This window comes from Populus nigra, chromosome 7 (genome assembly GCF_951802175.1).
Source record: "Populus nigra chromosome 7, ddPopNigr1.1, whole genome shotgun sequence".
Lineage (NCBI taxonomy): Eukaryota > Viridiplantae > Streptophyta > Magnoliopsida > Malpighiales > Salicaceae > Populus > Populus nigra.
In genome coordinates, this window is record NC_084858.1 from 762,932 (window position 1) to 786,977 (window position 24,046).

Genomic DNA, 24,046 nt, shown 5'->3' on the forward strand with positions numbered 1-24,046 from the left:
AAAGTCTATTTGGGGGAGGATCACGCAAATAATGATAATGGGGGAGGGGGGAGGGTCAAATTCAAGCATTTACTTCACCATTGCAGCACAAACCATGAGAAAGAATTACTTTTCTAGTCAGATTCAATACAACAAACACATTCGTCAATTCGTAACATCTGATTCAAAAATATATATGTAAAACAGATAGCCTCACCCCGGCAGCCGAACTTGGAAAGGTAAAATGGAAAATTTTAGTGTAGGTAAATACACATCTCAAAATCAAGAACTTGCAACTTGCAATATATATCTACACGCCTATTCCACTTTTACAAAGCTACTAACATGATGTGAGCTCCAGAAAATGTTCTGTCCGTCTTGAGTGGGAGCAGCAAAGCATGCGGCCACCCAATAATAATGCATGAATAATGAATTTGAAACAGGCTTTTATCTAGTACCTATAGGATGAACCAGACGGTGGTGGCACAGGTGGCATTCGAGTGGGTGTGCGGCGACTGCTGTTTGAGTTTACATCACCATTCTGAGCTGGATCACTGTTTCGCCGGCTGTGAGACCTCGATGGGCCACCAAAACTGTCAGTAGGTCCATTGGCTGCCGCATCAAATGCATTTCTCCAGTCTTCTCCTGATGATGGTCCATTTGTTCTTGGGCTGCTTTCTGCATAATTTAACATTACAAAGTACATTGAAGAGATCAAATATCTGAAAACATAGCACAAGTGGCAAACGATTCTCTTTCAATGAATACATGCAACATCTGTGAAAATTAAACAGTCATCAGGAGAAAGTCAACTGTGGGATTTATGGCCATGACTGTTTGCAATGGAATGCCAAACCAACATGAATTACTCCCCACAAACTACTTTCAACCGACACTGTCCACATTTAGGATACGCAGGTTTCATGAAACTAGATTCTGCAGCCACCACCATCAAGAGTAAAATACAGAAATTATGCAGACAACAAATTATAAATCAGCTTCATGAAATTACCATGAAAAGGAAATACTGATGCTACTGGTTCTATTATCATGATCATGCAAGCTAAGAAATGTCTGCATAAGCAAACATCAACATAAAGGTGAACTGTACTGTTTGTAGCCACCATTACCTGCTCCACCACCCCCACCATCAGACCAGTTGGAAGCAGCAGCTGCTCGATTATCATGGATGCTAAGTTTCCTAGTGAGATTTGAAAGAAGAGAGGACTGTTTCTGATAGCGTTCTCTCCTCCTCTTTGCATTCTGGTCCTCCTGGAGCAGCTCCTCAATCCTTGCTGTGCTTTGTGAACTAGCCACCAAAAAATGAGCAACAGGTAAGCCTTTATTGAGAGAAAAATTGGCAACAAAAATAAAGAAAAGAAATTTCAAATGTACTTGAGATGGTATTCAGTGCCATGTGCACCACACCAACTTCCATTAAGAATATATATAATGCACTCAAAAGGTTTGCAACTCGCAGGGCATAACGAAGAAGATAACCATACATTACAAAAGCAAGTAACAGTACACTGACCTTATAGAGCTATATAACTGATTAAGCATGTCTTCTTTGGCTTTCTCTACTTGGCAAAGAACAACTGCCTGCTCAACAAGAACGAAATGATAAATATTTCAAAAAATTATATCAACAAATAAAAATAATATGATGATTGGCATTCAAGAAAAAGAAATACTTTTGGGACATTGGCACCAAGGCTGTTAAGAACAGCTTCAACATAGCCGCGTACTTCTTGTGACATCCACCGGAGCTCTTCTTCAGGGTCAGCAGGTCTTCTAGCGATTGTATCCTAAAGGGTAGCAAATTAGAATAGTTCCAAGAAACAGTCCCAACTACTCTGACTTTAGGGGTGCTAATATTCTGTTTCTTAAGAACTAAAATACCATGCACAAAAAAATAAAAAATTCCAACAATCACAAATTGCAGCGAAGGTAAGTGATAATGGCATCCAGTCACCCCAGACAAAAAAAAAAGACGTGGGAAAGAAACAATAAACATCACTGGATAACTCACTAGGGAACCATCAGACATGCTATGACGCATGGGAGGCCCAGATTCACCAATCACTTGGCCTCCTTTAGACTGGATGACATTTCTCAACTTGTTTAGCCACTCAACCTTATCAGCCACGCTCTCAGCTTTTAATACAACAGCGCTGTGAGCTGGAAAAAAATAAAGATCATTAATCAGCACTTTTGTGAGCGTGTATTTTTTTTCAGGGGAGGGTGAAAGCAAACAAGATAGAGAGGCAAGCTAAAGATACCTTTCAAGACAGTCTTATATTGAACTCTACTAGTTATTTTGAACACAAGACTAGGTCCTTTCTCAGAACTTGGTCCGTTTGCCTTTTTATCCTTGGAACTTTTTGATGGGGTTTCTTCTTCTTCAGAAACTTCTTCAATATTGCATTCCTGATTGTTACATCCAAAGATCAGGGTAAATCAATATGCATTAAGAGAAGAAAACATGAAAATTAGCATTGATTTCAAGCTTGGTCACTTTGAAATTATTAGGGCAAAAGCAGTACATTAGATAATACATTCACTTGTCCCGTCAAGAATTTCAGAACTTATACTGGCAGGACAACCTGAAAACTTGCATCATAGAACTTCTAGTTTTAACTTATTATGTTAGAAAGAAATACCACCTGATGTCCATAGGAGTTGTTTTTCTATCTTATTTACAAAACTTGCCTTCCATCACTTGCTATAAGCCCTCTCTATCTCCCTCTCTGTTTTTTCCAGTCAGATTTTTACCTCTCAGAAATCCTATAATTTAACTTTTGCTCCTGTAGGACATGCCTGTAAAGTTTCTGTTTTTTATTCTTTTTCAAGTCAAATGAATCCATATTTTAACCTAGCAGAATAAATTATTACAGCTACATTATTTTTCTTTCAAACTTCGTTTTGAGAAAACCCTTTCAGAGTTACTTATGTAGGCTTGATTGATTACAACTGTGCTCAAATCTTCTTCAAACTCAAGTCTTCCTTTTATATTATACAAAAGCCAATCACTTTGACATTAGAAATAGATTCCCATTTCATGCCCAGCCTTTTATATTTAAAACAAAATTGCAAATAATTTGAAGGTTATGATGTACATGGCTGTAACTATTTACACATTTCTGTAGATATCTTGTGTCATCCAAGTTTCTTAAACAAATTAGGATGTTACAAGAGAGGACTGTCAATCCTCAGCAAGCATCATCCTAATAACAAATTTTTATATGTACGGATCCCACATCAATTTTAGTTCGGCTTACTTCAATAACATAAGTACTTAGCATTATGATTTATGCTTTTTATTATCAATTGAAATTCCCCTCTCCTGGTGAGGTCCTTACCTCCAAAGTAATAACCCCACGGAAGTGTCTTTCTTCTTGCTTTTTGGTGTAACCAAGCTGCAACAAAAGTTAAATAATATAAGCCCTGCCAGAAAAGAAAGTAAACTTACAAACAAAAGAGTGGTAGTGGTAGAAAAACGAATGATCAAATTCAAGGACTACTATAAACATTATCCAAGACCCAATTCCTGAATGGGTGACAACATTTACCAAAGGCACCAAATAACAATTGAAAAATTCAAATGGCTTCACTGTACAATGTAAAAGATGAGAATACACTGTACAATAACCTCATTGAAACTAGATACCATTTTGTTTACTTAAAATTTTAAGCATCAAGTTCATCTCAAGCATACTTTTCTCAAGCTGGACATGATGCTCCTAAATAATAGATATGTTAATGCGGCACATGACTACACTTCTGTAAGTTAGAGACTGAAGGCAATGCCCTCTTTGGTAAAGGATTATGCAACGTCAGTGCACAGGAAATTAAATATCATACAATCACTTTAAGCTGGCCAAAACTCTATACACTAACCTTGCCACTTTTTTCATTCAAAACAAACCAACGCTTACTCCAGCCATTAGTTTTTCCACTTTTCTTCAACAAAAACCCTGCATTTCCAGAGTAATATCAATGACAAGCGACAAAGTCAAGAACATATGAAAGTACTTCCACAAGGATCTGGCACCAATCTTCTTTTCTTTATTGGGTATCCAGTGTTAGTCTTTGGAACCAAAACTGCAGGTACAATCAAGTAATGACAGAAAGCAGAAAACATAGGCAGCTAACAAAACAAATAAAAAGCTGCACATCCAGCACCCCTATCCCAACCAAAAAGAAAAACTAAGAAAAGGAAAGGAAAGGAAAGGAAAGAGAAAAAGGGAACTAAATTTGTTAAAAATAGTATTCCCTGCCCTTTTTAGGCCAAAATATCATTTTCAGGATGTTTCAGAATATAGGTCCACAGTAATTTCTGAAGGACTATTACAGCATACTTCATACGCATGTTACACAAACTATATACATGCATGCAAACTCAAGCATGTTACAGATCCAATATTGGAATAAAAGGATGTTAATTTCAATATTGTTTAGACAAGACAATCGGTGTGAATAAGTTAGTGCACACACCTGCTGTTATCTCACCACCAGGCCCAGCAGTTTTCAAGGCAGATCCCTCTTGCGCATCTTTATCCTGCTGGTTGGATTTATCTTTCATTGATTTCAAGCTTCCTCCAGATTGTTGAACACCTGTCTGGGGGCTGGTTGCCTATGAGATGCATTGAAGATAATTAGCATATGTAATGAGAAAAACTCATAAAGGCTTTTCTGTGTGAAGTGTGTATGGATGCAACACCAACTAAATTTCAAGAAAGTAAATAACTCGCCCTATTTAAAATAGATTGCTCTGCATCAACTGCCTTTTTTGAAGATTTGTTCTTTAGCTCATCCTCACGGCGCTGCCTATCCATTCTGGTTAAGAATATGCAATGAAGGATTAGAATAATCCATAGAAACAGCCACATATCAACAAAAGCACACTTTAACAACTAAAACAATAAATCATTTCGGAAGAAAAGTGTATTCACACAAATTATGAAAAAAAAAATTATATAAAACCTACTTTCACATATGTCAACATAAAGCTTCAATTTAAGCATATAAAGAGCTTCCCTTGCCACTGTAATTTATTCTCTTTCCTATATTTCTTTTATAAGCTGACAAGCATTTGATAAAGGATGGAAAGTTCAATGTGTAATATATCACAACATTTGATTCTTTCTTGCTTGGAACTTCTGGAGAAAATTCATGCCCTTAAAATTTTAAATCTGATTAACCAATAATCAAATATGGTCTATTCTTCCAATTGGATTAGAGAGGCAGGTTTCATCACAGTCTAGTTGACGCATCATATCAGTAACAAATACAGGGAGTTATTAAAGAACCTATAACCAATGACATGGAAAGGTATCAATTTTTAATACAACATTAGAAGAAAAACAATTTAAAATTTCACATTGCAGCGACAACTTATACTAAAACTGACAAACATAAGCCAATCATTTACCAAACATGATAAATTAGAAGCTTAACAACAAATACAGATGCCAGAACAGACACAAACCATTATATACTTACCTATCAGGGTTAAACTTTCAAAAGCACATCTTTTGCTAACAATGACTAATAATTCCAAAAAAAAAAATTTATCTACATTTAAATTTTAAAGCATACCGCCTCTGCACCAATCGGATGAAGTGTTGAGGTGGAACAAATGCACGCTCCATATCAACTAGGGCAACTACCATTTTCTTAGCTTCATTTTTAAACCCATCAAGTGCAGAACTTGCAATGGCAACAACCTGTTTGATAAAATTTTAAAAACATGATCTAAGATTCTAGACAATGAAATATCATACAGAAAGTATACAAAAATAGCAGTAAGGCTGCAGTACCTCTCTCTTGAAAGGAGGATACCTTCCAAGACCAGGAGTAGCATTTGCAGCAGAAGATACTATATCCACTAGTACACGATGCACCTATTATGCAGCCACCCAGATAAAAGTAACTGAAGTTAGTATAATAGGTAGCCGGAAAAACTATACAAACACCCATTGAAAAACAGATTTGGATTAAGCAATACCAACAAAAGAACAGATTAAATCATCAAAATTTAGAAATCTTTTCTTCCCTAGAAAAGTTTTGCTTAGAATGTGGGCGTGCAGAATACTAAATCAAAAAGGAAAAAAGATGGCATTGATAAAGAAAAAAAAATAATAGTGAAAAAGGTCAGAGACCGATAAATGCCTGCGGTTTATAAAGAAACATACAGTGCATGTCAACAATTTTACTTGGGGATAAAATTTGAAAACCATTATGATGACCCAGATTGTTTATGCCTGGTTTCTGTGATCTGATGCATTCAGATTGGTTATGCAGAATACTATGATGCAGCAAATTGCAATGAGGAAAGATGTAAGCATTTTACCAAAAGAGTTGCAGCTGTCACTGAAACACCACGGCTACAGGCAGACCCATAAGAGCATGCATATTAACATTTTATAATAGCAACTCCCCCCTTCTTTTAATTGTTGGATTGAACAAGTTTTGATTTCAAGTAAAACATTTTGGTTCCTTGAAAAGAAACCATATATGGAATATAACCAAAAGGAGCACACAAGAACTGTACCTCATCAACACATAGCTTTGAGGGTTCCTTTGCCAGCTCAAGGACACCTTTTATTAAGGACCTTAACCCCTTCTCTGGAGATATAAGATATGGTTGATAACCATCGGCTTCTAGGACAATCTGATATCAAGGAGATAATTTGAGAGCACCTTGAAACATTTCTAATAAGGAAGAGATACAGAATCAATTTAGAAGGGAAGTAATACCCGTTTGACATTGTTTATGTCAAAATGCCTATCTAAAGGTAGCTGCTTGATTCTGTTTGGAAAATTACCCTCAAAACTCGCAACAACTTTCCAACCATTACCCTGTAAATAAGCTGGGTTATTGAAACTATAGTGATTGTACAGCAGAACATGGTTTTGAAACCCTAACAACAAAGAAAATCAATATAAGTCGAATGTCAATTATGGTCCTCGTACTCTAAAGAAGTGCAGGACAATTAACTGCGGGTACAGTCATGCTCTTGCACTGAACTAGGAGTCAAATTGATGTATAACATGCACACCCTGGAACCATGCAGTGTAGAATTATTTTTGGCTTATAAGAAAGATACCATAACTCAATATTTACAGCACATATATCCTCAGCTAAATTTATAAACTTTCATTTCTTTAAAGTCCCTATTCACATTCAACAGCCACACAGGTTCAAATTCTTTGAACACAAGCCCAGGAGGTTTAGGGACAACATCCATCAGGATGCAAACACCACATTAGTGAGTAATCTTTCGAATTTCAGACATTTCCTTCTAAATTTGAAGAATTCCTTAAATTTGAGATTTTATAATTTTCTATCACATGTAGTTCCCATATTGTTAAATTATTACATTCAAGTATCAAATAGTATCTACCATAAAAACAGTGACAGTCTGGATGACCAAAGCAAATCATAATAATATAACAGCAATTCAGAAGCCCCTTTTCTTTTCATAAAAACTATAACAATCCCAACTCAGGTAAACATCTGGAGTACTCTCACTAGTTTCTCTTGCAGATAGAAATGAAAATGATGCATAAGATGCTTCAAAAAGAAAAACTCACTTCACCACCCATAAGATGCAGAAGAAATTTGTCCTCAAACTCACGGCAGAGCTCCAAAGCTAAAGCTCTTGTACCTTCAGAAGAACTAACCATTTGCTCCCCAAGCCCCACCAATTCATCCTGAACTATTTGAGATTTCCCCTGAAGCCTGTATTTTTGTCAGCACATAAACAGCATTAAAGGCCTAATGGACAAAAAGTGTCATCATACAGGAGAATACCAGACCTAATCCAGCAATTGTATGTCAGTAGATAATAATTTCCTAATTCTTGTCCAAAAGAGGGATAACACCAATAAGAAGGAAGCAACGCCAAGACAGCAGAAGATATGTACAACAGTTCTGAAAAAACATGGAACTTAATAGAAACAATGATCAAACAGCAGCAGGAGAAAAGGAGCAATACCCAGAAAGGAGATTGGGAAGCCTGAGTTTCATGCGACTACGGATCTGACCAGCAAGGGCATCCACTAGAGCAACTCTCCCAAGCTTGCTTGGTGGGGCTCCAGTCAATATGGATTTTAGACTTTCACTTTCAGCTCGCCAAGCAGTTTCCAAAGAGTTCTCAGGTGCACTTGCTGATTGGGCTGAAGCAATGGAAACAGATTGACCGATCAATGCAACCCATGGAATATCAGATGTTTTTGGTGGTCCCTGATTCAAAAGAAGAGCTTGAACAGCTGCAAGAGCTTTTGACTCTGTAGCTGCTTGATCAATTTTACTAATAACACCAACTGTTCTGGTACCTATAATGCAACACAAAACATACTTAAGCTATAATAATATGTTTTCAGAAATTTAAAATTACAAATAATTTCAGCAAAAAGATAGGATGCAAGCTTAAGAATGACTCACTCTCAGCATCATATTCCTTTGCGATTCTGAGGGCTCTAGAAGAAGAAATTTCTGGTGCCTGAGTAGCAGGTATTACAACTAGCAGAATAGCATCATTGTGCTGAACATAATCACTGATCTGGGGGAGCAAAAAAATACAAGCTATTAATAAACCTTCCAACTGCATTGATTTAGAAAAGAAGGGAAAGATAACAAAGACTTTTCAAACTACGGCATCTTTTATTTTTAATAAGCATAAAACTTCATTAAAGAGCACCAAGAGGTGCAACCCATACAAAAACAGAGTATCACAAGCTGTGACCCACAAAAACAATAACAATATTAGTATAGAAAAAATCCATTCCCAGAAGAGAAAATTTACACTATGTATAGCAGAATGAGCAGCAAAATATTGCTTAACCTTTGACGTACAGCATCTTATAAACGGAAATGATCAGCTTCCTGATTTTCTCAGAGAATAGTGTTTTCCATCTGGGCTCTAGGCCTCCAGCTAAAAATAAAAGAATCACACATGTACCTACTGCAAAAATTTGCAACCTAAAAAAAGATAACAACACTCACCATTGAGTCATCTACAATTCTTTGATCCACCCCAGGCAAGTCAATCAATTTCAATGGTGGGGCTGAACATATCAAAGAAAAGAAATTAATTAAAAAAACAAGATGATGCAAGGAAAGTGCACATATATTACTTGTCAACAAGGGTGAATGTTGACCTTGTGTCTTTGCATTAATAATCTGTACTAGGACCTCATCAATTCAAGATAGGTCAAGCTATCTACTTAACTGAATAAAATTTGCTAGAAATCAAAGGAAATGCCATATGTGAATTAAATAACACCATTTTACTATCATTTCCTACAAAATCTGAGCAGCCAATCATTAAGAGAGGAGCCGACCTGTACTGGTACGAAGTTTCAGATATATTTCATCACGACTCCTGCCTGAGGAACCTTTACTTAGCCTTTCCTGTAGAGAATGCCGAAGCGCACCTATCATGCACCCATATACAGAAACCAACAATAATCAGAGACAAATCCAAAGAAGCAGATGCAGCATTGGATGCATGCTTCAATGACATTAAAACCCAGCACCAATCGGCCAACAAAAAGCAATCCCAGGACTTACTCGCAGAAACCTGTTGATTTTTGCTGTCAATTTGCAAAATAATCGATTTACTGCTTACAGAACTATCCCTACTTAGCTCGATGCTTATCGGAGCCCGGGTAGCACCATTTTCACCAGTTGGCTGCGGAAAAAAAAATTGTTGTCAGCGGTGAATAAACATCCAAATCATCAGTAGCGCATCGCAAATACAAGCTTACCAAAACAGGATGTCCGATTAAACTATTCAAAACAGCAGATTTGCCGGCGCCCTGTTCAAAAACACGTCTCGTTAGCAATAAAGGCTTCAAAATTCTCAATACTCAAGCTTTCTTTCGGATTTTGAAATTCACGGGCATTGTTTCTTAATTGGAATCCAAACGCGGCCTTAATTGCACAAACCTAAAAAACAAACAGATCCAAACGATCCAAGGAACTTACGACATTGCCGAGAGCAACGACATTGAGGAAAGTGGAGGAGCGTCGAGAAGAAGACGACGTCGTTTCATCGATATCTTCATCGGCGAGCAAGGCAGATGCTTGCCTCATAGATTCCGATAGCTGAGCCAATTCATCGATCGCCTCCATAACTAATTTCAAAGATTTTGAACAGATTTCGAAATAACGAGGAAACAAAAGAAGATTTGTAGAGATCTCGAGAAACCCTAAGATTGGATCTGGATAGTGAGATTTTATTCGATTCAAACAATTGGGGATGCAACAAAATATATTTATTAGAAATTTGAAAGAGACGGTTCGTTTGTGCTTGCCTTTTCTTTTTTCGGATGTGTGATTATTGAATTGAGTTTGAAATTAAAATCAGGAACAATCCGTGTGGTGGCAACGAGCGAGATGGAACTTTTATTTTATTGCAGAATGGTCCTCTAAGTTTGTGTTTTTTTTATCTCAATAGTTGGAATCAGGAATCTTTGAGTTGAGAGTTGAGACCATATATATTAAACCTGAAGCGGTATGGTAGATCAACTCGGTGACTCATCAAGAACTTGATTTATGTTGGATTTCAAAATAAATTGTAAGATTTGATCTGGTTAGATTTGATTGATTTAGAAGATAAATTTATGATCTAGTCGATTGAGTTAAAACCATACTTAATTTAAAAAAAAATCAAAATAACATTATTTTTTACTAAAAAAAACATTATTTTAAATTAATTTAAATTAACTATCTCAATTCATGATTTAAACCTTGAATAAACTCGTGAGTCGAGCATTATTTAGTAACTTTAGTTAAGATTTTAGATCATAGTTATTAAATCAGATTTGATCTAACATCATGATTTAAAACTTGACTTAATTTATGTTTTATTTTAAATAATATTTTACATAAATTTGATCAAATTCAAGTTATTTAACAAATTTAATTGACTTCATCAAGCCTGGCCAAATCATAAATAAGAAAAAAAATTAAAAGAAAATAAAATAATCTTGTTTTAAATAAAAAGAAGACATGTGCTAACTGATAGTTTGCCTAGAAGTATGGTTGGGATTCTTTTTTAAAATGTTTTTCATTTGAAAATATATTAAAATAATAAATTTTTATTTTTTAAAATTTAATCTAAAAATATTAAAAAAAATTAAAATTTTACAAAAACCAGTCCAACCAAAGCTGCGAAGAGGACCATGGTGATCCTTGGACCTAATAATGGATATGTCAACCATGCTTTAGCCTACTTGGAATGAACATGTTTATCGATGTGTGAGCTCAATTGTATCCCTAATCAATATTTTTAGCCAATTACATCCAACGTGTATTGAGTGTAGGAATTAGGATGATACATCGTGGGCACCCATTCTTGCACGCATTTTAAAGAGTCAGCCGCATGGCGTTGCATAAAGGCGACACGTATAGGGGGTTGGGCATATTGAATGGGTGTGGTTGCATGGCAATTTTGAAATTTAAGTATAGAAATTTGAATTTCAAAACTCCATGATTTTCAATCTGCTTTTTTAACATGTGAGAAATATATATATATATATATATATATATATATATATATAATTTTAATATGTTAATATTAAAAATAAAAATATATTATTTTAATATATTTTAAATTAAAATTTATTTTTAAAAAATATATTTCAAACTGGTGATTCTAAAACATATCATGCAGATCAGTCTACACTAATTTAAACTCATCAATATTCTAAACACATGTACTAGTGTTTGGAAATGTGATAATTTATGTTTTCGGGCATGTTTTATAAGCATGTTTCACTTTGATGTGTTAATATTATAAATAAAAAAATATATTTTAATGTATTTTTAAGTAAAAAATATTTTTAAAAAATATCAAATATACTACCCTCGCTGTGTTTTCAAAATCATGGTTTGCATCTAAAATCATGATTTAAAAACATATTAAATTTCAGCTTTGTCAAATAAAAAGGTTTTAGGTGTATTGAGTTTTCAAAACTATGGTCTTTAAGATAATTATTAAACAAATACTTTTAACTCAACTTGTTTTTTTTTACCAACTCCACTTCAATATAAAATAGGCACTAAATAAATATGAAATTTCCAATTCTCTCCCAATTTGTTCACTTCAGTTTCTCCAAGAAAGGCTATTTAAAAGAGAGAGAAAAAAGAACTTGTAAAAAATCAAGACATTGAAGAAGGACAATGGGTTTGAATCCTTTTATCTCATAATATATTTATTATTATAATTTTTCAAGTAAAAAAATAAGGAAATGAGGGGAAGACAGATGTTATGGTTTTTAAATTTTAAGATTATAGTTCGGAACTAGAGAAAGTGAACTTTAAGTTCTGAAAATAATTACTTAACTGATATGATTAATCTTAATTTATAAAAAATTAGATAAATAGCATTCTTTTGTAAATTATATTTAAGTATGAATAATAAGTGTAAGATGTCTTTATATTGTTTTTTTTTACTATTTCATACCAATAATTTCAATTCATCTCAATATCACCTCTAATTAATTATATAACATATTAATTACAATAGTTAAGAGTTTATATAAAATCTAGCATATATAAATAAAAATAAACATTTAATTTCTTGTATTTACAAACAAAAGTCAAGCATTAAAGTTTACGTGATACACTTAGCCTATATGAATAAAAGAGATAAAATAAATCCACTCCTGATATGAATATGATAATCCTGAAAAGCACAATATACAAAACATAAACTAATGAAATAATTAATAAACAATTATTACATCAAATAATATAAATAGATTCCTTTATCATTTCATCATTTTTCTTACTCTAGTTATCTATATTAGCATCATAATATCATTAATTACCTGTAACCCGCTAATCAATGTCAATATCAATATCAGATTGATATAATTAACAATTACCTCGAGTATGGTTTTATCAGGGGTATGTCGATATCAATCCATCTTGTATCATTAGCTTCTATTTTATTGGATAGCTAATCAAGTTTTCAAGTACATGCTCATGTTAACATGTTCACATTAACATCATTAGCCTTTATATTTTTTGAGAATGACAAATCAAGTTCATTCCCACAAATTCCCTTCATGGTTATGTCGATATCAATGAACCTCATTGTGATCATTAATCTCTCATATTAGAAATGACTAATCAAGTTCAAGTAAATATCGATGTCAATGATCCTCATTGATATCATTAGTCTCTCATATCACGAACGACTGGTCAAATTTAAGTAAATATTGATACCAATTATTCATGTTGGTATCATTAGTTTTCTATATCAGGAATAACTAATCAAGTCCAAGTAAATATTGATATTAATGCAACTCATTAGTTTTCTAAACCTAGAATAGTTAATTAAGTTTATTTTCAACAATTTAATTTCATTACATTGATGCCGATGTCATTAGCCTCCATTTTAGAAGTGACTAATCAAGTTCTTAACAAATATATTTCCATCAAAATAAACATTAGTATCAATGTATCACATTGATATCATTAGCTTTCAAATTACCTTGGACATCTAATTAAGTTTACATTTCTTTCTTTTCTTTCCCCATTATTTTCTTTTATTTAATATCCATGAAATCCACATTCAAAGAGCTTATGGTTACAACAATTAAAGTGATACAAATGAAATTATCAAGGTGTGAGACACTTACCTGCAGCATATAAAGTTCATGCTCCTACTCTGAAATCAATGTATCATATTGATATCATTAGCTTTTAAATTTTCTTGAACAGCTAATCAAGATCACGTTTCTTTTTTTTTCTTTCTCTACTATTTTCTTTCATTTAATTGTCATGAAATACAATCAAAGAACTTGTAGTTATATAACAATTCAAGTCATACAAATGAAATTATCAAGGTGTGAGACATTTACATGCTGCATATGAAATCTTTACTCCTACTCCGGACTGTGTTGTAACTGTGATAGTATCTTTTGTTAAAACAGGATAAATTCAACACCATTATTTTATTATAACCTTTGGATCCACACTTAGGTCCCTAGAATAACACATTTCTATTATTTCAATGCATATACATATTTCACTCTTGTAAATTTATACATCCATATTCAAGTTTTATTTTATCATTTAATTCATCAATACTAGAATTATGATTGTCTGTATTATTGGTTTTCATGGTGATATGGATTAAAAAATATTCAATTTTATTTTGGAATAACAGTACCCTAAATGCAATAGCATCCAATTTGCTACATCAGCGTAATTCAATAAGTTGCTATAGTGACATAAGATTCAAACAAGAATAACTCACACCCAAATCACAAACAAAAAAAATCATGATATGTATATAAGTATGTTGGCCAACACATATCCAAATTTAAGTTTAATTCAATGATTAGATCTTTCTGGATCAAAATAAAACTAAACTGGCCTGAAAATTTAGGGAGTTATTGTTCAACATGAACAAATTCATATCGGAGTGTTTATTTTTTATGTACACTGTACATAATATAGAGAATAATCAGGCTTGATCAAACGGTGAAATAGAGAGAAAACATTGAACGACCTAGATTGTCCTGGATGATATTTTTTTTTCTAGTATATTTTCAATGATAATTTAACTAAAAAAAAAATGATCTTGAAAATCTCTCCAATAAAATTATAAAGAGCGAATGTAATAAAAATATATCCAAAAACCAGCTCGATACAAAGATGCAGTGATGAGATATGGCTGCCAGCATGTATTGTTTCCTATGATTTTTTTATCTTTGGCTTCTCTCGTTTTCTCCAAGTTTTTTGCCGACTACTAGGGGTGTTCACGGTTCGGTTCGGTTCGGTTTTTATTAAAAAAAATAACCAAACGAATTTTTTTTTTAAAAAAACCTAAACCAAACCGAAACCGGTTCAAACTAACCGGTTTTGGTTCGGTTCGGTTTTTTAGAGCAAAAACCGGTTCAAACCGGTTTTGCTCGGTTTTGGCTCGTTGGCTCGATTTGACTCGGTTTTGGCTCAGTTTGGCTCGGTTTTTTCTGGTTCCGGTTCGGTTTGGTTTTTCCGGTTCTAGACTTAAAAAACCGAAACCGAACCGAACCAAAACCGGTCGGTTTTTTCAAAATTTTAATAGGTTTAATCGGTTTTTTTTCATGGTTCGATTTTTTCGGTTATTTTTTTTCCGGTTTTCTCAGTTTAATCGGTTTTTCGGTTTTTTTAAACACCCCTACCGCTAACCATGGCTCCAATAGAAAGCCAACAAGGTATTTACATTGCCAATCTTCTCATTAATTACAAAAATGCACCCCCTAGTCTAGTTTAATTATTTTTTGGTTCAACTGTCTCCGCCTGCTTTTAAAATAACATACATGAAGGTTTTTAATATTTAAAACCCATTTCATTCTATCCAATATCTCCTTATTTTATTTTCTAATTAACCCATTTATTTCCAAAATTAAATTTAAATTTTCATTAATACTGAAAAATTCAGGTCGAGAGTTTGCATGACTCATCTTTGAAAATTTTATGATGATTAAGGAGTGAAAAATGACATATCATTAGTTATTTTTTAGCTCTACCATGAAAAAAAAGATAAAAACAAAGAAAAATAAAATAAAATTCAGAACTCACAAAAAATAATAAAAATACATTTACATATGATGTGTTAATGTTAAAAATAAAAATAAAATATTTTGATGTATTTTTAAATAAAAAAACACTTTTAAAATATATCATTTATCATAATATCAAATACATTAGACTTCACAATATTTTCCAAAGGAAGTGATGGAAGGTCAAAGTGTGTGTGTGTGTTTTTAAAACCTGGTGCCTTAGGTTCATAGGCTATATTTGTTTCAATGACGCGATCTGCATTTATCCTTAACTATATATTTAAAAATATTTATCTGATTAAAAAGATTATAATTTATAACTTTTTTAAATTTATTTTTTAAAACAATAATTATAAAAATTATTATAATATCAAACATACATCTTAACAGTATGATACATGGAAGCTAGCAAATTCACATGAGCCAGAGCAGGGCAGATTAGCTTGCTAATATCGGTTTTTTGTTAACCCGTTTATTTTTGTGTTTTAAAAATATTTAAAAAAAATTTTTTTACTTTAAATTAATATGTTTCTGATAATTTTAGATCATTTTAATATACTAATATCAAAAATAATTTTTAAAATATAAAAAAATACTTTTTTAATATATTTTTAAATAAAAAATAATTTAAAAAGTAACCACATCTACACCTCCAAACGGGCTAATTCTCGCATTTTGGCTGCAGAGGCTTGGAACCCAATATCAAACCTGCTGGCATGTGATAAGCCCTGGTGCCCACCTTACAAATAAAAAAAATAAAAAATACAATGTTAGACCTGGCTCCAACACTTATCCAGAAACGAGCTAAGATCATTGTATCCATCTATTCAATCAATTCAGCTTAATCATTTTTTTTATTACAATGAAATCATTTTGTTTTCTCTCTTTTTTTTATAAAAAAAAAAAATTCTTTAATATTGATCCAACTAGGCCTAAATGAGGTTTGAATAGATCAAGCAGTTTCATAAAGCCTTCTACAAGCCAGGAGTCCCGAGCCGTAGATTTTTCGAGTCAAGCCAAACTGAGTTTAACAACCATACTACAATGCCCTTGCTACGCATCTTAGAATACAAATCCTATTATTCTAAGATAAGCAACTTTCCTTACACTGTTTCATAGTTCCATTATAGTAAAATCCATTCCTTGCAGAGAATCCTTTGTCCAATAATTCCCTCGGTTTGGCAATGGCAAGGGAAAGTTTAAAGATCCATAAGAACGAGTCCTCACAGGCAGAAAACACACAACTATAAGTAGCTTGCTTGCCCTACTTGTGGGGTGTAATTTGTGGGTAAAGCCCCAGTACATGCTCTGGTGTGAAGTCGTGCCGAGTCAAGATTCCAACAAGAGGAGGCCTCTGCAAAATACAGAAATTTGAGGAAATCTTTGCACGAGCATTTGCATAGATTCTAGACAAACCATTAGCAACAAAAATGGATAAACACAGATCTGAAACGAAATCCTAAGTGTTGATTTGCATATTAACATGTATATGAACAATGAGAGAGTCTTACCCCTGGTGTCTTCGACACCACACACAAGTGTCTAAGGCCAAGTTCGCGAAAGAGAACAGCAGCTTTAGCTAGAGACATGGATTCAACCACGGTGTATGGAGATGTGTTGGCAATAGGATGGAGATCAATATACATCTCCATCTCCTCCTCTGTGATCTCCAAATCTTCCAGCTTCACCCCTTTGCCCGATCCAGCCTTTGCAAAGTCATGTGCCTTGAAACCCCTCAGCATATCTGATCCTGTCTTTACTCTCTGCTTTGTAAATTTCTTTCCTTCAAGCAACACGAGCAGATGAGACCTCAAGACAAGCCCACATAATTCTGGAGCATCTGAATAAGGTGGCTCGTTAATCACAGGAAATCCATTATGCCCTGTTACTCTCAGGACATGTAATATGTTCCCTACCTTTTCAACCCCAGAGAATGAAACTAATGGACCAGAAACAACATCACTTGCAATAAGGTGTCTCATGTATGGTTCTGCATGGGTTTCCATATAAGGCAATCCCTTAATTTTCATAATTTGATCATAAACACCCTTATTGAAAATATCAGCCACAGATTTTGAAATGAGGAGCACTAGCATCATTAGTGGAAGCATAAGCAGATCATTAGTAAGTTCGAGAAGTATGACACAAAGAGAAACTGTCATTCTCATGGTGCCACCAAGGAAGGAGGCAGCTCCAAGAAGGGCAAAGAGACCCACATCAAGATTAGAAAGGGGACCGAGCAGTGTTCCAACAAGACGGCCATAAGAGGCCCCAGCAAGAATGACTGGGATGAAGAGCCCAGAGGGAACAGCAATGCCATAAGTAACAATGCCAAGGCAGAAAATAGCAACGAAGAAAACCAGAAGGGTGGAGAGGTGAAATTCTTTTTCACTGCCAGAAGTGAATAAGATGCGGATGGCATCATCATTGGTGTTGAAAAAGAGGGAAGCAAGATTGTTATAGTGGTTTGGTGGACACTGGAAATTCTTGAAGTTTCCAGAGCGACTTTCAGTGGGGCATTGCTCAGCCAGGTGAGGGGGACAGGGAATGCACTGTGAAAGCCATGGGAGGCCGTAGGAGCAACAAGAGGTCAACAGGGAAATGACAATAACAAGCAGGATCTTAAACAAAGGACCTCTCCTGTAATTTGTTCAAACCATCAGCACCAGCAAATATATTGTCAGTCATCCACTAATTCATGCATTTCAAATAATTGAGAAACTAAACCAACAAATCTGTGTCAGAAAATTAATCCTGTCTTTGTAAAGCAAGAATCAAAAGCAACAAATAAAAGTTGGAAAGATGAAGGTGAACAGTCCATGTTGGATATAAAGAGTTTTACAATGGAAATTAAAAATAATAGCAGGATTAGTCTTTTCTGAAAACGTAGATATGAATAAAAATATACTTTTCCATGTTTGGTTTTAACTGTTCAAAAGCAGGATGGGTGATGAAATATAAAGCATAGCTATTCACAAATGAAATGACGATAAAGATTAACAGTAAATAATATGAAGAGACTGTTGGTGCATACTCGTTGATGATGCTATAAGTGCGAAGGACCTTGTCAACACAATAGTTGTAAAAGCTTCCAAAAACGCCTCCTATCACTCCAAGGAACATAACTGCTAGTAGATCTGGGGTACTGTAAGTAGCTTTTGTGGAATTTACATCAAACATGATCAGACCTCCTTGTCCAAACAGCCCACATTTTCCAGTTCGGCAAAATTCTATGAGACTTCTCAATACAACTGCTACTACAGCTGTTGTGAAGAATGTCCTCCAAAGAAGGGCACTCCTCCACCTGAATGATACAAGAAAATAATACATTTCACCTCTTTGTAGAGAAAAGAACACTCAAAAGTGGAAGTTGAAAAAAGCAAAACACCCCAATAACATCTAATCATGAAAAGCAAGGGTTACAGAAATAAGGTCACTTGTAACTGTGAAAGAAAATTATCTGCAACCTGTTGAATGCTAAACGAGTTCTATGTGGTTTTACAAAACATCAAGTTAGTCAATCAAAATGAATGGATCTATATGAGAATGTATTTTTGCCATTTAAATTGGAATCATAGAAGAACATACACCAATTCAAACATAAACATAAGAAATTAAAGAAGCTACCATACCAATTCAACGATGGAGAAATGGGGAGAAGGAGAGGATGCTGAAAGAACAGAGAGTTACCAGGAAGCAGCTTCTTCAAGGGCAAATAAGACCCCGCCAACAGGAGCACGGAAGGCAGCAGCTACACCAGCAGCAGAACCACATGTGATCAAATCTCGCCGGTCTCGATCATTTTTGAAGTATCTCAGCCATTTCCATGTCAAATGATACTTACGAGAACCTCCCTGTCCAAGAAAGGAGGCTATGCAAGCACCAGTATGCACCATGGGTCCTTCTTTGCCAACAACAAATCCAGCAGCAACTCCAAATATGGACCCAAATATCTGAGAAGTTCAAATTAAAGATAAAAAACTAAATAACCAACAATTTAGAGATTCCCTAACCACCCCATAAAACTAGATTGCCCCCACTCATGTCAGTGATGAATTAGCTCATCATGATGAACTAAAAACAGTAGTAAGGAATGACAGTCAACAACAGAAGGCAGGAAAAATGTCTGCGTTAGAAATTATAATTGCTAGCTTTTCCAAAGCAATGAAAGAAAGTAGATTATTTCATGAATAAAGGAAACAATCAGCATAAAAACTATTTGAAGCAAAAGCTTCTCAGATTAAGAGACACTAACAGAATTCTTCTCTTCGTTTAGCCTTTGCTTGTGTTCTGATGAAAGGATCAATGGGAAGAACTAATGCAAATGATTTGTGACTTCTAGTTTCACCCCATGTATCCTGACAAGGCAGCGTATTCACATCCAAACTCATCAAACATGTAAATAAAACCAATGTGGAAGGCAATTTCACTTTAATTGGGTTTCAAGGAGACATATACTGGCTGGTCACCAAATATCCATTTGAATGCAGAAAAATCAATGGATTTCTTTGTTAACTGCATGTTTTTTTATGCCTCAAAAACAATATTCAAGTTGTTGCATATAACGTAACCTGAGTGATCCATTCTACTAATGGCTAGAATAAGCAGAAGACTGGCAAACTTTCCATTTAAAATAGTTGAATGAATAGCTTGGACTTGTACAAAAATGCTAGGTTTAGAGTAATGTTTGGAGGCTAACCAATGAAGTATTAGAATGATTCGACTAATTTTGATGCATGTCTAGTAACAAGCAGATTATAATTTTTGGATTTATCTACAGTCTGTTGGAAACATGAGAATTGGACCTGGCCTTTATGTCTTTGTTATCATCCCCTATCTGAGAGGTGACCTGATGCTATGTTGACAGGCAAGTTTCTCACCTTTCCGCCTTTTCTTTATCTTTGGACATCACTGGCTATTAAACAACAATTACCCAACTTCATAAGCTAATGGCGTCTTGAAATTTGCAATAAGTGGCCAAAAAAAAAACTACCTGTGGTAAGGACTTAAATAAATTGTATAATTAGAGGAAACAACTTGTAAGACATTCAGACAATCACTAAATTCAAAAAATTGTATAGAGGGAACCAATATAACTTCTGAAGTTGGTGAGAGAGAGAGACAGAGAGAGTTGCAGATAGTTTGTTATTCACCTTTACAAAGAGGGTAGCAGGTGCCAAAATAGAAGGAGCATCTACACCATTGAGGTATGCTTTAACCTCTGGTATACCAGATCCTGCTGCTGCAGGAGCAACATAAGCACATAGGGCTGCAGCAGCAATAGCCAAAACCACATTGCAACCAGCATAAGTTGCAAATGCCTGATAGTACCTGTACTGGAATAAGAATTATTCATAGCATGTTTGATTATAAGAAAACTCACAAAAGCACGTATCTTGTTTCATGATAAAATATAGCCAAGTATCACTACTAAGATAAGACAAAAGTCTATAACAACTTGATCTGCAAAATAATAGAAAACTGATGCGCAGATATTAACTTTGTTGTGTAACATATATATAAAAAAATGAAAAAAAATAAAAAAACATGTTGACATAAGTTAAAATATCGAGATAGAAGCCAATGCTAATCACAAGTAAAGGTATCCCAAACATGGAAATATGTTGTTACCAGGAACAAAAATGGGGGAAATTCAACAGAATATGAAGGAAAAACCACAGTTCTTGTGCACAAGAACTGCATCGCCAAATGTTCAACAATTTCTTTGAATAGATCCAACTTCATATAGCTCTCATAATTGTGGCGGTGCATGCACTCAAGCCTACCTATGTAAGGTCATTACTGCCCAATAATATATCTTGATATTTCAAACTGAAAACGGTAATCAGACTTGGGGGCACATAAAGCATGGAGTGGACTCAAAAATAAAATTAACAATCATACTCAATGTAGATTGATGGGATTCGGATGGCTATCATGATTGATAAATTTTTGAAAATGCAAGCTCAAAAACTAGGATAGGTTATCACAAAAATAGAAGGAAAAAAAACTGTTATCTTTGTAGAATTGTGTCCTCAAAGGTAAACCCAATGCTAGATCTTGGGTTCCAAATGGGGGTCATATGTTGTGGAACGGGCTGGTGTGGGACTAAGGATTGCTACCCTCTCAATGCCTAATGGATCTCCAAAAGCAGCAAAAAGTTGTTCATAGTAGTATAGAATACGAACATAGTATAATCTCAAGCTGAAAATTAGTGCACTTTCAGCATGATGAAGAAGACACTTTAAGTTAGACTACGCTTACTTGTCCTTAAGCATGAGATTGTTTGTCATCAGAAGTTTGAAACCAGCTATATTCTCAATGGCAAGGTTATTGAAAAAGCCGACAAGCCCTGTACCTAACCCAATGAGGAGAGCAAGTGTCCACTTGAGGACAACATACTGAAATATCTCAGCCTTCTTTCGAGACCTCCAGTCCTGTTTAAAAAGTTCATTCTCAGCAATCCTGCAAAAATACATAGACACAAGTGGGTCAGAATGCAGTAGCAATCCAGCATTACTTCCAGCACAAATGGCATACTGCTTAGAACTTCTAACAATATATTTAAGACTACATTATTATGAGCATTTCTGAACTTTAATAATGTCTTTCCCCCTTCAATACCCTAACTTAAAGCATTTCAGCATTTCCATTCTCAGTAAGGAGAGCACGAAGGCACCAGTGAACATCCTAAGGTTACCGAAAGGATAACTACGGTCACCAACTGAAAGCCATAGGTGAACTGCAGGATGGGAAGGCAAGCCTAGGAAAGAAGGGTGTTCCCCACATAACTTTAACAGCCCAATTCTATAAGACCAACCACAGCCTGAGTACACTCACTGAACAGTAAAAACACAAGGTCATGGTCGTCATCCTCTATCATTACTTGTAGCTAGTCAACCTTTACTTGACTAATGATAAGAGTCCAAGAAATGCTTCTTATTGAAACTAACTCCACATTTAATTTAGTTCTCAACAACTACTAATAAAAAGAACAGGCAACCACATCTTGACTCACTCGAGAGCGATCTTATTTGTTCTAAAGCCCAATTCAAGCAACAAAATGTTCAAAATTAAATTTCCCTTTTCTCCTATATTGTCATTGCCCAAAAAAACAACATAGAACACAATATACAAAAGTTCGTTCCTTTTTGTCATTTTCCTTCAATTTCTAGCTACCTAGAACGAGAACAGGAAAATTGATATGATGGGAACAATTAAAACAGTAAATGAAGAAGCCATCAATACCTTTTCTACTAAACCAATTCAACCTTCCATATAACAACAACAAATCAATGCATTCTCTGGTGATCTACCATTACATCAACCCAAGTGATAATTGATAAATAAGAATATTGGTAAACAAATGGAAACTAAAAGGGCAACATTAACAATGGAGATTAACATAAAAAGAACAAAAAAGACATAAACTTTAGCAGAAAGAGAGAGAATGAGAATATTGAGACTTACTCATAATCAAGGCTTTCGATGGGGCAGGTATTAGCACCAACAATGGCAATCTGTGAAGTATTGTTCTTTCTATTCCTAACAAGAAATGGCTCTCTCAACATTGACACACTGTGTTCCTTATCATCATCTATCTCTAAATCATTCTTTTCTCTATTACTATAACCCTCCATTTTCAACCCTTTCCTTCTTCTTCTTCTTCCCCCCCCTTTTCCTCCTCTCTGTCAAAGTTTCTGTCTTTGTATTTGCATGCCAATTATATACAACTATCTAAACATGGGGCAGCAGTAAATTTGTTTCCTTTCAAGCTAGATTTTCAAGTTCAAATTATGAGCATCAAGACCAAACCACCTCTTTTCTCTTTTCTGAACAAATTATGAACAAATAAATGGAGGGGACGTTTATCCATTGACCCAGAGCTTTTGTCATGTGATTTCCTCCTTTTGCGTCATCTTCGTTGGCCGACCACATTCTACCACGTAGTTGAGTGGTTTCTTTTATTGTTGTTATCCCCGCCTTCACGTATCAATATGGTGTCACGCCGATCCTATCCTTTCTTTTCTTTTCTTTTTATTTAACGTAGGTATCCGGGCTAGCTTGCGCACACCTCGACTAATCCCACGGGCCTGAAGTTAACGACCATGTAAGCCTCCAGTGGCCATCATATGAGCAACCACAGGGCTCGAACCTGAAATCACAGAGGGAGCAAACCTCTTGGTCCCAAGCTCTTATCACTAGGCCACCCCACCTAGATGGTTCTATACTTTCTTTAGTTATGGCTGAGATTGTGTTATTAAAATATTTTTTAAATATATTAGAATAATATATTTTATTTTTTAAAATTTATTTTTAATATTAAAAGATCAAAACATCCAAAATCATAAAAATAAAAATAATTTGAAGTAAAAAATATTAAAAAATTTAAAAAATATTTTTTTGAATGCAAAAATAAACACACTTAAAAATTGTTGTGGTATGACCCGATGTTGTATATCAACACACAATTACGTCAAAATTAGATTTTGAC

The 24,046-nt window shown here is 34.6% G+C and overlaps 2 protein-coding genes across 2 annotated transcripts; both read right to left on the bottom strand.

Annotated features, from left to right (window-relative positions):
• Window positions 1-80: 80 nt before the first annotated feature.
• On the bottom strand, window positions 81-10,344 carry LOC133699175 (dynamin-2A). The gene is made up of 22 exons (XM_062122333.1): window positions 9,977-10,344; window positions 9,757-9,807; window positions 9,560-9,680; window positions 9,331-9,423; window positions 8,993-9,054; window positions 8,432-8,549; window positions 7,983-8,322; window positions 7,579-7,726; window positions 6,742-6,843; window positions 6,536-6,655; window positions 5,802-5,885; window positions 5,581-5,708; window positions 4,734-4,818; window positions 4,477-4,615; window positions 3,880-3,956; window positions 3,342-3,398; window positions 2,262-2,409; window positions 2,012-2,160; window positions 1,674-1,787; window positions 1,514-1,581; window positions 1,110-1,288; window positions 81-657 (listed from the first exon to the last, which is right to left on the bottom strand). Exons 1-22 carry the CDS (start codon window positions 10,121-10,123, stop codon window positions 431-433), a joined length of 2,757 nt encoding a protein of 918 aa, XP_061978317.1. The 5' UTR covers window positions 10,124-10,344; the 3' UTR covers window positions 81-430.
• A 6,168-nt stretch (window positions 10,345-16,512) lies between these two features.
• On the bottom strand, window positions 16,513-23,512 carry LOC133699211 (chloride channel protein CLC-c-like). The gene is made up of 7 exons (XM_062122372.1): window positions 23,023-23,512; window positions 21,817-22,017; window positions 20,706-20,883; window positions 19,243-19,505; window positions 18,587-18,856; window positions 17,064-18,192; window positions 16,513-16,906 (listed from the first exon to the last, which is right to left on the bottom strand). Exons 1-7 carry the CDS (start codon window positions 23,190-23,192, stop codon window positions 16,817-16,819), a joined length of 2,301 nt encoding a protein of 766 aa, XP_061978356.1. The 5' UTR covers window positions 23,193-23,512; the 3' UTR covers window positions 16,513-16,816.
• Between the last annotated feature and the right edge of the window lie 534 nt (window positions 23,513-24,046).